This window comes from Microtus pennsylvanicus, chromosome 4, assembly GCF_037038515.1.
Source record: "Microtus pennsylvanicus isolate mMicPen1 chromosome 4, mMicPen1.hap1, whole genome shotgun sequence".
Taxonomy (NCBI): Eukaryota; Metazoa; Chordata; class Mammalia; order Rodentia; family Cricetidae; genus Microtus; species Microtus pennsylvanicus.
The window spans coordinates 140,320,592-140,338,791 of NC_134582.1; the positions used below are offsets into that span (position 1 = coordinate 140,320,592).

Genomic DNA, 18,200 nt, shown 5'->3' on the forward strand with positions numbered 1-18,200 from the left:
ACTGCACTTCCCTCATGTGTAGTAGTAGCCACTATTTTATCCAGTTTAGAAAAGATTAGACAACTCATGGCGCATGCCTTTAATCTCAACATTAGGGAGGCAGAGGCAGGTAGATATCTGGGAGTTTGAGGCCAGCCTGATCTACAGACCAAGTTCTAGGATAGAAAGGGCTACACAGAGAAACCCTGTCTAAAAAAAAAAAAAAAAAAAAAAAAAAACAGAAAAAAAGAGAAAGAAATAGAAAAGTTGACATGAATATGAATATGAACTAAATACATTAATGAATGAAATCACTATTCATGTAACTAATATACAATAATAAAAACATTAAAAAGATTAAAGTTCCGGCAGAATGATTGTCGCTTAAAACACAGAAATTCAAAGGTAAGATCTACGAGCATTTATCTCTACAAAGACAAGTGATTTCATTCACTAAAAACAGCAGCAATAATGAAGTGTCAGAATATAAGGCAATGCTGCCTTCGAATACCAGCCAGGTAAAATTTGTACTTCCAATAAACCATAATGTAAGAAGTAACAAGGGAAAATGTTCTTACTTTATAATTTGGATCAGAAATTGCAAATTCTTGGAATCAAAGGTCACAAATTTAAAGACAATGATAGAATTATTTTACACCCTGAGAACAAAGAATAGTCAGGCTATTCTGAAAAGACAGCAAGCTTAGGAAGTATGCGTATTTATCGTATCATTGTACTGTGGTCGTCACGGCATTCTGTGATAAACTACACTCAGGCATGCAGGCAAAGGCAAAAGTAAGTATATATGCATGCCTGTTTTCCTCACAGACTTGAGGCTTGTCTGTCACCAGTTACGTTCAAATAACTCCTACACTTAAGGAATAATAACGTGACCTAAGAAAGAAACAGAAATCAGTTCAGTAGATAAGTATGCTATAAAGTGATGGAGGAAGGTCATTGGTTAAATAAAAAGAAACTGCTTGGCCCTCATTGGTTAGAAGATAGGTGGGAGGAGTAAACAGAACAGAACGCTGGGAGGAAGAAGAAGTGAGCTCAGACTCCACAGCTCTCCTCTCGGGAGCAGACGCCTCAGAGAGACGCCATGTTCCCAGCTCCCAGGCAGACGCACATGATGAAGCTCCGACCCAGGATGGACATAGGCTAGAAACTTCCCAGTAAGCGCACCTAGGGGCGCTACACAGATGATTAGAAATGGGCTAAATTAATATGTGAGAATTAGCCTAGAAGAGGCTAGATAGAAATGGGCCAAGCAGTGATTAAATGAATACAGTTTGTGTGTTGTTATTTCGGGCATAAGCTAGCCAGGCAGCCGGGGTGCTGGGGACGCAGCCCCGCCACCCATATTACTACAAATGGCGCCCGACGTGATGGACTAAACCCACTTAAAAAACCTGAGAAGGCTTAAAAATAAGGGAGAGAGAGTTTAACACAGATTTTTGCTGTTTGTTGGTGGCGTGCTGTAGAGAGATTTCCTGATTCGGCAACAGCAGCAGAAAAGACGCTGTGTCATTTTAAAGCGCAGCTTCGTGGGGCCGTGCTGCCAGCGTGAACTCTGGCTTTAAAGCATTTGTGGCACTCTGCTTGCTAGAGGCAAGCAAGCGCTCTCATCTAAGAGAAGCTTCCTGACTCAGCTTTAGCTGCAAAACCCTGCAGCTCATTAAGAAACACTTAAATGGTGTTGACAAAAAGCTGAGCGCATGCTTTTCGGTTTTCAGCCGTAGAAGGAAAAAAGCTGCACCGTTTAAAAATGCCGGCTTTCTGGGCCATCCTGCCAGGGCAAACTCTGACTCTTTTACGCAGGCAGTTCTTGTGGTTTGCAAGCACAGGCTGCTGAAGCTCATTTGCTGGCAGGGACCTTGAAACGCCATAGAGTTATGGCTATAAACATGGCTACAGCCTGTATCTCCTCCATGAGGCTGGAAAGCTAAGGAATGGACTGGATCTAGCTGGCAAAGCCACGGCTTTAGTCCTACTGATATTGCTTGGTAAATTGAAGACTCATGTGTTCAGAAAAAGAGAGATATACAGTAAAGAGAGATTCAAAGACAAAGAAAATTTCTAAATGGTTTAAAGTGTGTTAAAAATATATGCAGACTGAAAGTTGAAGTTCTTAAAGTAAAAAACAAAAAAAGGAAGAGAGTTGTTGTGTGTGGCAGTACACACCTTTAATCCCAACACTTGGAAGGCAGAGGGAGATTGACCTCTGTGACTTCAAGGTATGGTAGCACACGCCTTTAATCCCAGTGCCTAGAAGGCAGAGACAAACAGATCTCTGTGAGTTCAAGGTGTAGTAGTGTACACCTTTAATGCCAATGTCTGGGAGGCAGAGACAGGCGGATCTCTGAGAGTTCAAGGACAGCCTGGTCTACAGAGTTACTTCAGGTCAAAGATACAGAGAACCTGTCTCAAAAAGCAAAGAGTTAAAAGTAAAAATAAACAAAATAGAGGTTAAAACAAAGCTGCACAAAGATGGAAAATACACAGAGAATTTTGATACTATATGCTATTATGCTCTCTTTAAATTATTTAAATGCTGAGGAAGGAGCAACAGATGCTAAAAGATATTTATTTATAAATGCTGCTGAACTAATCCAACATAGATATTTTGATGCCTTGACTTTGAAATTTGGATCTAAGGACATGATGCTTTGGAAAGGAGTTTCTTATTTTGTTTTCACAGAGGATGAGACCCTGTTCATTTCTTCTATTCCGATTTGGTATGATGGACCACGCCCTCCTGAAGGGTTGTTGTGAACATCTTCAGAAAATTGCTTTGCTCAACTGCCAACTGAGATGAAACTAGCACACAGGTTATACAGTGAAAGACCTAATTAACGACGCCCCCATTCAGCAGGAAGCAGTTTGGAGAGAAAAAACTGCGCCCATGTTCCCAAATATGGTTTATAAATGTTCTTTTACATTTAAAGGGGGATATGATATAGATATGAATAGTTTGCATTAGTATAGATTTTGCTTTATTGACAGAGATTTAAGGTCAATTTTGTTATATGTATAAGTGTTTCTGATTTTGATTAAGGTATTGTGATTGTGTAGTTCATTTAAATATGTACTGTATAATTAAGAAATATAGGTTGTTAATGGATAATCATCGATAATAGTAAAGCTTGCAGTCATGTTAGATTTTCTAGATATATAGAGATATATTTTAGATAGACATTCTTCATGTCTTTCAAAGATTACAGAATAGGACATTTAATGTTTTAATAACTTAGGACTTTTCATGACAATGAGACACTCTGCTCCTGGCAGCACCAATCTACTTCAAGAGGAAGATGGCATCGAAGAGGCTCGTTATGGAGTTTGATAGCCATTTGGGCAAGAAACTGCTCCTGCCTGAACTATTGCATAAAATGGACACGGTGAACCCGCAGAGAAAGGACTGCTGAACTTGCCTAAGGTGAGATGATCTTTCGGGGTTCCTGATTCATGAAAGAGTCTGTGAGACATTCTGCAGGACACAACAGATAGTGACTGAACTGACTTTGAATTTTCCTGCTTTATGGAAATGTCTGCTGGATACCATGGGCCTGAAGGCTGAAGATGGATGCCCCAACGGTACAGAGGAATTTTGGGTGACTGTCCAGGCAGCGAGATGTCTCTGTCATTTCTAGAGTTTTAAAAGTTGCTTTTTTCTTGTTTGCTTAGGTAGTATTGTATCTTTCTGGAGTCTTTGATGGAGTTAAGAATAGTTAGTTATAGTTATAGTTTTCCTTAGTTATGATAAAGATTATTGTAACTTTTACTTGATAACTGTTTCGCTATATGTAATTTTGCTATGTTAAAGTTAAAGCCTTTTTTTTTGTTTTTTTGTTTTGTTTTGTTTAAACCGAAAAAGGGGAAATAATGGAGGAAGGTCATTGGTTAAATAAAAAGAAACTGCTTGGCCCTCATTGGTTAGAAGATAGGTGGGAGGAGTAAACAGAACAGAATGCTGGGAGGAAGAGGAAGTGAGCTCAGACTCCACAGCTCTCCTCTCGGGAGCAGACGCCTCAGAGAGACGCCATGCTCCCCGCTCCCGGGAAGATACAGACGATGAAGCTCCAGCCCAGGATGGACTTAGGCTAAAATCTTCCCAGTAAGCGCACCTAGCTGTGCTACATAGAATATTAGAAATGGGCTAGTCCAGGTGCAAGAGTTAGCCTAGAAGAGGCTAGATAAAAATGGGCCAAACAGTGATTAAAAGAATAGTGTCCGTGTAATTATTTCGGGGCATAAGCTATCCGAGCAGGCGGCCGGGGTGCAGGGAACGCAGCCCCGCTGCTCATATTACTACAATAAAGTGCATACATAATAATTTACATCTATTACTTTCAATAATTTAGGACCTGGGATCATTCTGGTAATAATAAGTGGTATAATATGTATCTGATCGCAATCCCTAGTGATGAGGAGCCCTGCTTTGAGACTGTGTACAACAGATACTAGAGCATGGGCTTAGCATGAATGAAGATCTGGAGTTTAAGTCCCAGCACAACATAAATAAATAGTAATATCCTGACTTCTAAGGGTTGCATTCACTAAATGTAAAATAAATTTCTGGGCCAAGGGCAATGATGCACTCAGGAGACTGAGGCAGGAGGTCTGCTGGCTTACACAATGAGTTCAAAGCCAGCAAGAACTATAGTTTTCATAGTACTATGTTTAGTACAATGTCTTCCAAGAACCCTCAAAATACCACTAGAGAATTTTGCTAAATAAATATAAGTCTGAAAACAAGAAGTTAAAAGATAAAATTGCTTAACTAGCAATTATTCGTCGTGTAAATTAAGAGCAACAATGTACCACACATAAAAAGAAAATCTTCCAAGTATCCAAGAAGATGTCTTGAATGTAAAGTCACACAAAAGAGACAAGTTGGTGGCACTCGCCTGTAGTCCTGTGATTTGAAAGGCTGAGGAGGAGGAGAAGAGCTCAAAGCTAGCCTTAGTTACAATGTGGGACCTTATCTCCAAAAGAATAAAATAAAGAAAAATGATGATAAATGAATTAAATAAAAGAAGAAATTTTAAAGCTCCAGAAAGTCAAAGACAGGTTGCCAAGGAAGGAAGCTAACCTGCAGAGTTTGTACTGGTGGTGACTGAATGACCGATGGATGTGGTGTCTGAATTACTCCCTGGACCTGCACAGTTTGGCCTGAAGGTAACTGTACTAGAGTCACAGCTGGGGAGCCTCTTCCAGTGCCTGATCCAGCTACAGAAACCTGAAAAAATGACCATCATTGAGGATTAAAGCTGGACTTGCATGGCTTCTGTTTATTTTTAAGAGTTCCACTTGCTATCACAACCAGCCTACTTCTCTTGAATCCAAACACGTGGGGTACTTACCATTAGGAGGTAGTCACCGTCCTGGAACTGTCATTCTCTGATGTGACAGATACTAAAGAACCCATGCGCCTCACTTTTGGTGCCCATGCTTTGGCAGCTAAGAATGTTCCGAGCACAAAGTTCTAAAGCAGTTAAACTACCTCAATACAACTCATGCTACTAGCAGGGATGCCCTCTTCAGGCCAAAATACAAACTCTTCCTCTTTAACTTCTTAAGAGAAACTGGAGGAAATTTAAACGTGAATTACTTTCACATAAATGAAATGTTTTGTATATGGTAATTTTTTCACTATTTTAGATGCAAGCTGATATTCTGTCTCAATATTAGTTTAAGAAAAAGCAATTTTTACAGTCTATAACCACACAAATACAACTATACACACACGCGCGCGCACACAGAGGACACCAGAGAGCAAAGAAATTACAGGACCTTTCAAGCCTTAAGTATTTCTGCTCCAGAAACATCTCCTGTCTCAGGGTTGGTGTAGCCTCCTAACACTTGCCTTCTTCCCAACATGGATCAAGAGAGAACAAGAGCCATCCATCGGTTTTGAACTGAGAGAAGAGTTAATTTAGGTGTCTCCCACTTACTGAGCACTCGTAACAAACTTGCTTTGAACTGGACTTGAAATCTACTAAGATCCCTAGTGATCAACCTGCCATTTCAACCTGCCACAATAATTTTAGAAACTTTACTTCATTTTACTTAGGTTCACTACACATTATGGCTTATTCAAACCACTCAAAGATCTTGAAAATAAAATACACTGTGGGAGAATCTTGAGTAATAAAAGAACCTCAAGGTGTTATTTTTCATGGAAGCCTCTATGTAAGATCTCAATTTTTAAGAAACACCAATGAGTCCCAAGCTACTTTACTAGTATATATTACTTTAAAAACTATTTTAAGCTGTGTTTGCAAGGTGGCAATGGTGGCACTCAGGAGGCTGAAGCAGGGGGATCATGATTTTGTGGCCAGGTTGGGGAACACAGAAAGACCTCTCTTTGGAAAAAAAAAACTAGATTTATAACAAATAATTATGATTTACTTACATCATCATTTTCTAAGAAAGCAAATCGGTTCTCTAGTAATCCAAAGGTTACAATTTAATCATAAAAGAGAAACCATATGTCAAGCACTGAACTATGTGGACTGATGATAGTAAAGAGTTAACTTCACTCATCAGCCACAAATGTCATGGTACAGAAGAAAGATCAGTGCAGCCCTGAACAACAAGTGAAGTCAGGCCTCGATCTAAGCCTCGGTCACAAAGTGACACCTGATACAGACAACCTACTAGGCAATTTCAGCCTGTCTATCCCAATATTCTCTGCCTTGGGTTTTGGAAGAAAGAACATCTTATATGAAACCATAGGTTGAACAGTTCAAGGTAAAAAGAAAAAGTATTTATTCTACAAATCTCAGCACAAAAGGCAACACTGTAAAATTATAAAAAGCCATTTATCTCTGTGTTACTGCCAAAAGGTTCCCTTCTCACAGCTAAATCTTAAAACTATTTTGTCTCAGGACATCTTTATATTTAAAACTTGCTAACGACCTCAGTTTCTTGTTGTTTTTTTTTTAAGTATTTTATTACATTTAGAGTGATTTTGTGTATATGTGCATGCCATGGTATGTGTATGTGCACTGTGTGTGACACTTTGTGTATTCCAGTGTGCATGTGAAGGTGAGAGAACAGGTTTTCTCCTTCACCGTGTAGTTCCCTGGGGTCAGACTCGGGCCATTAAATTGGCAGTTTGCTTTCATCATCTGAGCCATCTCATCAACCCTACCGTATTTACATTATTCAAACCTACTGGATTTCAACCTAGTAGAGTGCTAGTAAATATTTAATAACCAGGTCCTAGGAAATGGGAATCCTGACAGAGTTTCTGCTTATATCTGTGATATAAACTATGTATTATGCATCATGACTTGTTTCAGGCTGCAACTGGAAACCATATACACAAAGTTGAAAAAAGATGTACATATCTGGCTCTTGTAAGCCCATACAAGACAGCTCCAGAGGGTTTTATCTACTGACTTGTATCACACTAGTAAGTAAAAGGGAAAAGTTATCAACCAATAGCTCACCAATAGTAAATCTACTGCATGCTATCATTTCATGAAAAACTTACATTTCTTTCAAAACAAAACTATTTCCTAAAAATAGTGATAGTACTTTTACTTTGAGGATTTTTGTATACATGTGTTTTCAGTTGGTTGGGGTTTGATGTTGTTTTTGAGACAAAGCTTCATAATGTATTCCTGGCTGGCCTGGAACTTACTACAAAGAACAAGCTAGCTTCAAACTAACAGAGATCCAGCTGCTTCTGCTGAGATTACAGACACGCACCACCATGGCACACTAACAGCTTCTTTTTAATGATTAAGGTTTTTGTTCTTGTTTGATTTTGGTTTTCTTATTATTATAATTATTTTGCATAAATATAATATAGATTCTTTCCTTCTACCATGTGGATCCATGCAGCAACATGTACTTTCACCTGATGAGCCATATCATCAACTTTGGACTTTGTTTCTTTGAGACAGATTAGTCTGGAATTATATATACTATTCATGAATGGCCTCAAATTCATGATGCCCACCCCATTTCTGCCTCCCAAGCACTGAGATTAGAAGCATGCTCCACCACACCTGGCTTTAATGACTTGTCTCAATCAAACAGATCTAGACTCTTATTTTTTGTTTGTGAGCCTAGCCTTTAATGGCTGAGCCATCTCTCCAGTCCCAGATCTAAACTTTAGTATACTTACACAATGAAGCTGCAGTGTGTTGCATTAGGTGATATGTGAAGAAAATCTGGACCTCACACAGTGGATTTTAAAGGGCAGGAGGATTACTATAGCTTTTCACAGGCGAGAAAGAATTTCTTCTTTGTCACAACTCTGAAACTCACAAGTGGTTGTTCCTGACTCTGAACCAATGACATTAACATCCATTGATCTGTATGTAGTTTTTGGATGGACCTTTAATCCACTCAAGATTATGCAACACCATGAAGTACTTCTAGGAAGGCACTGGCTTAGTGGGCGAGGCTAACGTGGAGCACAGCACCTTTCCCCAAAGAACATCCCACCTCATGACAGAGGACCTCAGGGCCATGCTGTACCACAGTTCTTACTAGTCCATTCAGAAACTCTCACTTCAGAGGAAGGGCAATGAAGAAAAAAGGCTAATCATGCTTCTTGATGCTAGTAACACGGTTCAAGTAAAGACCAACAGTTTATCCTCCATCCATTGTTTTTGTCACACCAGTACAAATGCTAATAGAGAGTAAAAGGTAAATAATATTTCATTACTATACATAAGAGACAATACCTTTTATTATGCCAAGGTTCTGCAGTGCACAGAACACTTCGTGATAGCTACTCTATAATAATGTTGCGTTACAGTCTGCTGTTGCTTAAGTCAAACAGAGGCTGAGGCAGGCTGAGATTTCAACTCTGGTAAAGCTTCACAGTCAGGGCTCATACCCAGTAACACTGATGGTTTGTAGATCACTGACTAGCAAAATATAAAACATGCTTTTAACTTGTACAGAAAGGCAAAACAAAACCACTTTAACCCAAAGAGAAGACTTGGCTAGCATGCTGCCATAAGATGCTGCTGCACCCTCTGCAGGTGTCCTTAGCCCACACTTGCTTCTTCTTTCTTTTTCTTTTCTGAGATACGGGTCTCAAACTCTGGGCTTTACCAATTGACCTCCTCAGTAATTGAGACTAGAGCTGGTGGTGAAAAAAATTTAAAACTATGACAGTTGCTCATATTGAAGAACTTTACTCTGTAGAATTACAGTTCTATGACAAGTCCTACCAGTGCATCTCAATGATTTGCTTTTTTATTTTTAATTTTAAAAAAGTAAGATATTTGATGATAATGAAACTACAGCAAAGAAACTCAAGAATACTAGAAATATCCTCAAAAGTTGTGCTGTACACGAAGGATCTGCAATCTGTGTATTCACTTCCTGTGAAGAAACACTCCAGCTTCAACAGATAAGATCATTTGAAACTAAAGCAAGAATGGATCATAAGCTTCAAATATATATATATATATATATATATATATATTATATATTTTATACACACACAGATATATAGTTAGGTTACTATTGCTGTGAAGAAACACCATGAGCAAAGCAACTTGCGGAGGAAAGGGTTCATTTCAGCTTATACTTCCAGGTAGCAATACGTCACTAAGGGAAGCTGTAGAGTCAGAGCAGAAATTCAAGCAGGAACCGGGAAGAAGGAACTGATGCAGAGGCCATGCAGGAATTCTGCTTACTGGATTACTCCTTATGGCTTGCTCAGTCTACTTTTTTATACACCCCAGGACAACCAGGGATAATACCACTCACAATGGGGTGGGCTCTCCCCCATCAATCACTAATTTAAAAACTCCACAGGCTGGTCTTCATTTTCTTAATTGAGGCTCACTCCACTCAGATGCTTTCAGCTTGTGGCAAGCTGACATAAAGATAAGTGTATGTGTATATGTATATGTACATGTCTATATCTATAGAGAGAGGGGGGAGATCATGCTTTCAGTCACTCTATCTTTCAAGTATCAGTCTGAGGACTCCATATTAAACAATAGTTCTATCAGAAATGGTTTAGAAATACCTGATGCAGGCCAAGAGGACTCTGTGAGTAAAACCTCTTGCTGCCAAGACTTGACCTGTGTTTGATCCTGGAACAACACTGTGGAAGAAGAGAACTGACTCCCACAAGCTGTTTCTCTAACTTCCACATACACACCATGGTGCACATATATTCCTATCAATAATATAAAAATGTGCCTTTTAAACGATACCTGGGCCAGACACAGTGATGCATGCCTTTTGTCCCAGCCTTCAGAAGACAAAGAAACACCTCTGTGAGTTTGAGGCTAGTCTGGTCTACATAAGTGAGACCCTGTCTCAGAAAAACAAAGCAAGGCAAAACTAATGAAGAAACATTTTGTAAATTCCTTCCAACACAGGCTGTACTAAAATTCTAGAGGTGAGTTAAGTGAATTCTTCAATGATAATTCTTTTATGCCCAAACTCTGGGCAGCCAAAAGCTTAAGAGACCATCATTAAACTTCTAAAATAAAAATAATGTTCCTTTGACTTTAGATGTATCCTTTAAAGAAGAAAGCACTTAAATTTGCAAAACTGCCATTCTATATGCTCACTAGCTCTGAGGAAGCTGTTAAGTGATAAGCATTAAGCCTGTAACTATATTGATAGAGTTAATGAACTTAAACTTCATCATTATTACTCATTAAAAGCTCACATGACCATGTGCACCAGGTTACTGGCCCTTATATCCCCCTGCATTCACTTCCCATGCTTTGACCCATCTATACCATCCTGAAACCACATGCTGGCCATTGCCTTCTGCCATAGGTCCACCTACAGTGTCTAGGAATTTTGCCTGCACAGCCTCCTGTAACATTTAAGAAACCCAGCTTCCCCTGCTTAGGCCTACCTATGCTGCTCAGATTCTTCCTCTATCAGTCCTACAGAAGACAGTAGACCTCTCAGACCTACTACTAAGTACTTCCTGAACACTGTAAATACCTCCACTGGAGGAAGACAATGGAAGGAAGAAAGGAAGGAAGGAAGGAAGGAAGGAAGGAAGGAAGGAAGGAAGGAAGGAAGGAAGGAAGGAAGGAAGGAATTCAACCAACTAACTACTCCAGATGCACAAGTCCCAGGGTAGAAACAAAAACAAAAACGACATCACTTCCCCACAACTAAATCCCATAATAATAGAATCTAATGAAAGTGCCTGAAAGAACTTCTGAAGAGTTCAGAATTATTATAACCTTGTTCAAATAACTCATAAGACATGAACATACTCTGAGATCAAAAACAATGAGATGAATAAAGAAAGTCAACCCAAGATGTGAAAACAGAATTCAACAGAAACAAAACTGCTGAAGAAAAGTGAAATTGAAGTGATGTTGGAAATGCAAAACTCAATAAGCCAAGTATAAATCTCAGTGGAAAGCCTCACCAATGGAATGGACCATGGGAAAACAGAGTCAGGACTCAGAGGATAATGCATAGTAAATGGAAGGTCAATTGAGAAATTTGAAATAAATATGAAGAGAAAGTGGGAAGCTGTTATAGGAGGGTCTTCTTTCTATCTGTTGCTCTTTTTGTTTGAATAAAAAAACTGCCTTGGCCTTTGATAGGGCAGCCCTTAGATGGGCAGAGAATACAGAACTGAATTTCTGGGAGGAAGAAAGCAGGGTCAGAGAGAGCTGCCATGGAGCCAGCCGCCAGGTCAGACATGCTGAATCTTTCCCAGTAAGCCACGACATTGTGGTGAAATACAGATTAATAGAAATGGGTTAAACAAGATGTGAGAGTTAGCCAATAAGAGGTAGAAATAATAGGCCAGGCAGCAATTTAATTAATACAGATCTCCATGTGATAATTCGGGCATAAGCTAGCTGAGCGGCCGGGAGCCGAGCGGCTGGAGCCGGGTGGTACGAAAAGCAGCCTGCTGCTCCTTTTACAACAGGAAGCCAGGTAAAGAACTAACTTATAGATTATGGGAATAAAAGGACACGATCACACTGAGGGCATAGAATATATTTTCAGGGCTGGAGAGATGACTCAGCAGTTAGGAGCACTGGTTATTCTTCCAGAGGTCCTGAGTTCAATTCCCAGAAAACCACACGCTGGCTCACAACCATCTGTAATGAGATTTGGTACCCTCTTCTGGCCAGCAGGTATACATGCAGACAGAACACTGTATATGAGATAGATAGATGATAGATAGATAGATAGATAGATAGATAGATAGATAGATAGATAGATAGATAGATAGATAGATATTCTTTAAATAAATATGTTCAAGAAAGTCATAAAAGAACTTGGTATTGTAGCACACTCAGGAGACTGAGGCAAGTGGATGTTTGTGAACTCGATGTCACTCTGGTCTACTCAATGAGTTTCAGGCCAGTTAGTGCTACATAGTGAGGTTTGGTCTCAAAAACAAAACAAAACCATAGAATAAAATTTCCCCAATCTAGAGAAAGAAATACTTATCCAAGTACAAGTGGCCTACAGAATTCCAAATAGACAGAGCCAGGAATGAAACCCTTCACAACATATTATAAAGGGATCAAATCATTATACCCAACCAAACTATCTATTAAAACTGAAGAAGAAATAACATCTTTCCAACATAAAAACAGATTAATTTATGATCATTAAGCCAACTCTACAGAGATTATTGGAAGAATACTTCGATCTGAAGAAAAGGATAAACACACCCAGTAGGCCACAGGTATTAAGTAACTCCAAAATAGTTACTCAAAAGAAGTCTAAGAAAATAACATAAAAACATAATATACATCTATCAATGGTAACTCTTAATATTAATGATCTCATTTCCCTCAACAAATAGACACAGACTATCAGACTGGATTAGAAAATGGAACTCATCTTTTTGCTGCTTCCAAAAAACCTTACCATCAATGATAGACACCATCAAGTCCAAATGGATTAAAGACCTCATTATCAGCCCGAAAACACTGAACCTGATAGAAGAGAAAGTGGGAAATACCCTACAACAGATGGGCACAGGTGATCGCTTCTTAGGTATAACCCCAGAAGCACAGGCATTAAGGGCAACATTGAATAAATGGGACCTACTAAAACTGAGAAGCTTCTGTAAAGCAAAGGACACTGTCACTAAGACACAAAGGGAACCTACTGACTGGGAGAAGATCTTCACCAACCCCGCAACAGACAAAGGTCTGATCTCCAAAATATATAGAGAACTCAAGAAACTAGACTTTAAAATGCTAATTAACCCAATTAAAAAATGGGGCACTGAACTGAACAGAGAATTCTCAACAGAAGATCTTCAAATGGCCAAAAGATACTTAAGGTCGTGCTCAACTTCCTTAGCAATCAGGGAAATGCAAATCAAAACAACTTTGAGATACCATCTTACACCTGTCAGAATGGCTAAAGTCAAAAACACCAAGGATAGCCTTTGCTGGAGAGGCTGTGGAGGAAGGGGTACCCTCATCCATTGCTGGTGGGAATGCAATCTTGTGCAACCACTGTGGAAGTCAGTGTTTCGGTTTCTCAGGAAATTCGGGATCAACCTACCCCTGGACCCAGCAATACCACTCTTGGGAATTTACCCAAGAGATGTTCTATCACATGTCAAAAGCATTTGTTCAACTATGTTCATAGCAGTATTATTTGTAATAGCCAGAACCTGGAAACAACCTAGATGCCCTTCAATGGAAGAATGGATGAAGAAAGTATGGAACATATACACACTAGAGTACTACGCTGCGGTAAAAAACAATGACTTCTCGAATTTTGCATGCAAATGGATGGAAATAGAAAACACTATCCTGAGTGAGATATCCCAGACCCAAAAAGAAGAACATGGGATGTACTCACTCATAATTGGTTTCTAGCCATAAATAGGGGTCACAGAATCTACAATTGGCGAACCTAAAGAAGCTAAGTAAGAAGGTGAACACAAGGAAAAACATATCGTTATCCTCTTGGATAAGGGAAGTAGACAAAATTGCCGGGGAGAAAAGTGGGATCTTGGGGGTGGGGTGGGAAGGGGGTAAGGGGAGATGGGGAGAGAAAAGGTAGAAGGGAAGGAGGGGGGACTTGGGGAAACAGGAGGATCGGGATAAAGGAAGGTTGGATAGGGGAGCACGGAACCACAATTCTTAGTTAAGGGACCCACTTTAGGGTGGGCAGGAGAATTGACCCCAGAGGGGCTCCCAGGTGCCCAAGCTGAGGTCCCCAGTTAGTTCCTTGGGCAGCTGAGGATAGGGAACCTGAAATGACCCCATCCTAGCGCAATACTGACGAATATCTTGCATATCATCTTAGAACTTTCATCTGGTGATGGATGGAGATAGAGACAGAGACCGAGACCCACACTGGAGCACTGGACTGAGCTCCCAAGGTCCCAATGAGGAGCAGAAGGAGGGAGAACATGAGCAAAGAAGTCGGGACCGCGAGGGGTGCACCCACCCACTGAGACAGTGGAGCTGATCTACTGGGAGCTCACCAAGGCCAGCTGGACTATTACCAAAAAAAGCATGGGATAAAACTGAACTCTCTGATCATGACGAACAATGAGGGCTGATGAGACGCCAAGGACAATGGCACGCAGTTTTGATCCTACGCAATCTGCTGGCTTGGTGGGAGCCTAGCCAGTTTGGATGTTCACCTTCCTAGATATGGACGGAGGGGGGAGGACCTAGGACTTACCACAGGGCAGGGAACCCTGACTGCTCTTTGGACTGGAGAGGGAGGGGGAGAGGAGTGGGGAGAAGGGGAGAGGGGTGGGAGGAGGGGGAGAAGAGTGGGAGGAGGGAGAGGGAAAGGGGAGGCTGGGAGGAGGTGGAAATTTGTTTTTTTTTCCTTTATTCTTTTATCAATAAAAAAAATAATAAAAAAAAATCCTTAAAAAAAAAAAAACTCTGACAGAGAAATTAAAAAAAAAAAAAAAGAATAGAAAAAGGCGTTTCAAGCAAATAAAACTGAAAAGCAAACAGGAATAGCAATTCTGATATCTTATGAAAGAAACTTCAAACTAAAACTAGACAGAAGGGATAAGAAAGGTCACCACATATTCATTAAATAAACAATCCACTAGCCGGGCAGTGGTGCCACACGCCTTTAATCCCAGCACTTGGGAGGCAGAGGCAGGCGGATCTATGTGAGTTCGAGACCAGCCTGGTCTACAAGAACTAGTTCCAGGACAGGCTCCAAAACCACAGAGAAACCCTGTCTCGAAAAAAAAACAAAAAAGAAACAAACAAATAAATAAATAAACAATCCACTAAGAAGATACTCCAATTCTAAAATAAGTGTACCAAACATAGATGCACTCAATTTCATAAAAGAAATACTATTAGATATCGGATAGTACAGTGGTATCGGATGACTTCAACACTTCACTCTCACCAATAAATAGGACATCCTGACAAAAGCTAAGTAGAAAAACATTGGAGTTAAATGATACCATAAGTCAAATAGATCCAACAGATACCTACACAACATTCCACCCAAACACTAAAGAGTACACATTCTTCAGAAGTCCATGAAATTTTCAAAAACTGATCACATATTAGGACACAAAACAAGCATCCACAATATACACATAAGCACCACATGTGTGCTTATTACTCATGGAAGTCAAAAGAAAGAGGACATCGATGTTTGTGAGCCACCATGTGGGTGCTGGAAGCCAACAATTATAATAGGAAAGAAAATAATATCCTGTATTCTACCTAACTACAATGCAGCAAAGCTGGTCATCAACAGCAAGAGAAACTACAGAAAGTACACAAACTCATGGAAACTAAATGACACACTACTGAATGGTGACTGGGTTAAGAAAAAAAAATAACATGAAAAATTTTAAATTTCTGGAATCGACTGAAAATGAAAAACATAATATACCAAAATCTATGGGACACCATGAAGACAGGCCTAAGAGGAAGATTTATTGCACTAAGTACCTACCACAAAAAAAAAAACCTGAGAGGACTGGAAAGATGTTTCAGTGGATAAGAAAATTTGTTGATCTTACAGAGTTCAGTCCCCAGCACCTACATGACGATGCATAACCATGACTGCAACTCCAGTTATAGGGCTCAGGGGCACTCTTCTGACCTCATGGGTATCATGCATGAGTGTGGTGCAATACATGAACGCACATAAACATTCATACCCATGAAAAAGTAAGTCTTGAGACAAATTTAATTTGAGAAACCTCAGATTAACTACTTAATGATGCACTTGAAAAAAACAATACCCAAAAACTGGACAAGAGAGGACAAAAATGAGGGTGAAATTAAGGAAATGAAAAAATACAGAGTCAAAGAGTTGCTTCTTAGAAAAAAATAGCAAGATTGACAAACAACTAGTAAACCAGTTCTCAACCCCTTTGAGGGTCAAAGGACCCTTTCACAGGGGTCACCTAAGACCATCAGAAAACACAGATATTTACATTATGATTCATAACAGTCACAAAATTACAGTAATGAAGTAGCAATGAAAATAATTTTACTGTTATGGGTTACCACAACTGTATAAAGGATTGCAGCATCAGGAAGGCTGAGAACCACTGTTCTAGTGAAATTAACAAACAAAAAAGACTGAGAGAAAAAAAAATGAATCAATAAAATTTGAGATAAAAACAAAATTAGCAGACACTATCAATTCAGAGAATTACAGACATACTTTACATTTTTATACTCTACTAAACTAGAAAATCTAAAAGAAACGGAAGAATTTCTATATGCAAATGACCCATCAAAGTTAGACTATGATTAAATAAATACTTTACACAGACCAATAGCAAACAATTAGAGACAGAATTAGTAACGTGAAATTCCCCTAACTGGGAGCTAAAGAGAGAGCTCAGCAGATAAGAGCAGTCACTATATTTACGCAAATGGCATCTCACACCTGCCTGTAACTCGTTTCAGAGGATTGAATACATACATGCAAGCAAAACACAAACATTTTTTTTAATTTCCCAACTAAAAAAGCATAGGGTCAAATGGATTCGACATAGAATTTACCAAACCTTCAAAGAACTAATACCAGTATTCTTCCAACTTTTCTAAAAAAGATATATAAAAAAAATTCTTTCAACACGTTTTGTTGTTGCTGCTGTTTTATTTTGTTTTGTTTTACTTTTCAGAGACAGGGTTTCTCTGTGTAACAGCTCTGGTTATCCTGGAACACTCTCTCTGTAGACCAGGCCTTGAACTCAGAGATCCCTGACTCTGCCCCCAGAGTGCTGGGATTAAATGAGTGAGCCACCACTGCCCAGCTCATTGTTTTTATAAAGCCAGTACTGCCTGGTAACAAATCCAGATAGGTAACAACAACAAAATTATAGGACTGTAGGCCAATATTCCTATTGAATATAAACATAACATTTCTCAATAAAATACTTGCAAACCACATTCAAGAACATTTAAAAGTATCATCCAAAACCAGGCAGTGGTAGCATATGCCTTTAATCCTAGCACTTGGGAGGCAGATCCAGACGATCTCTGTGAGTTTGAGGTCAGCCTGGTCTACAGAGTGAATTCCAGGACAGCCAAGGGTACACAGGAAAACCCTGTCTCAAAAAAAAAAAACTTCAAAACAAAAGTATCATCACTACAATCAAGTCATCTTCATTCCAGAGACACAGGGATGGTTCAAGATACATAATTCAATAAGTATAATGCCCACACAAAGAAACTCAAAGATCATCTCATTAGATTCAAAAAAGGGCTTTGATACAATCCAACATCACTTAGTGACAAAAGTACTAAGGAATCTAGTCATAAAGGAGACATATCTCAATCAAGAATCAATGAGCCCACATCATGAAAATGATAACTATAAATAAATAAACCTCTAAGTATTACCACTAAAAACAGGAATAAGACAAAGATAAACACTTTTTTCAATCCTCTTTGACACAATTTGTGAAGTCTAACTAGAGCAGTAAGAAAAAAGAGGGAAATACAGGGAAAACAAATAGAAAACAAGAAATCAAAGTTATCTTTATCTCAAATGATATAATTCTATACATAAAAGACCCTCAGAAATACACCAGAAAACTCCAACCACTGATAGAGTGTTAAATAACAAAATACAAAATTAATATATAACCATCAATGTCCTTCCTACATACCAAATGACAAATATATTGAGAAAAAAACCTGGGAAACAATCCCATTTACAACAGCCTCAAAAACAAATCTAGAAATATATCTAACCAAAGAAATGAAAGACCTGCACAATGAAAATCCAATTCTGAAGAAACTGAAGAA

General features: G+C 39.2%; 1 protein-coding gene across 10 annotated transcripts in view; it reads right to left on the minus strand.

Annotated features, from left to right (window-relative positions):
• Crem (cAMP responsive element modulator) overlaps window positions 1–18,200 on the minus strand; it is a 79,880-nt gene that overhangs the window by 30,447 nt on the left and 31,233 nt on the right. For 4 of the 10 annotated variants that reach the window (XM_075970690.1, XM_075970672.1, XM_075970671.1 and 1 more), the window contains one exon: window positions 5,075–5,221. The exons of 5 other annotated variants lie outside the window; for them this stretch is intronic. In XM_075970690.1, the coding sequence (XP_075826805.1) occupies window positions 5,075–5,221 (147 nt within the window). Of the gene's footprint in view, window positions 1–5,074; window positions 5,222–8,122; window positions 8,141–18,200 lie in introns of those variants that run through there. One more of the 10 variants, XM_075970677.1, reaches the window with a different exon arrangement.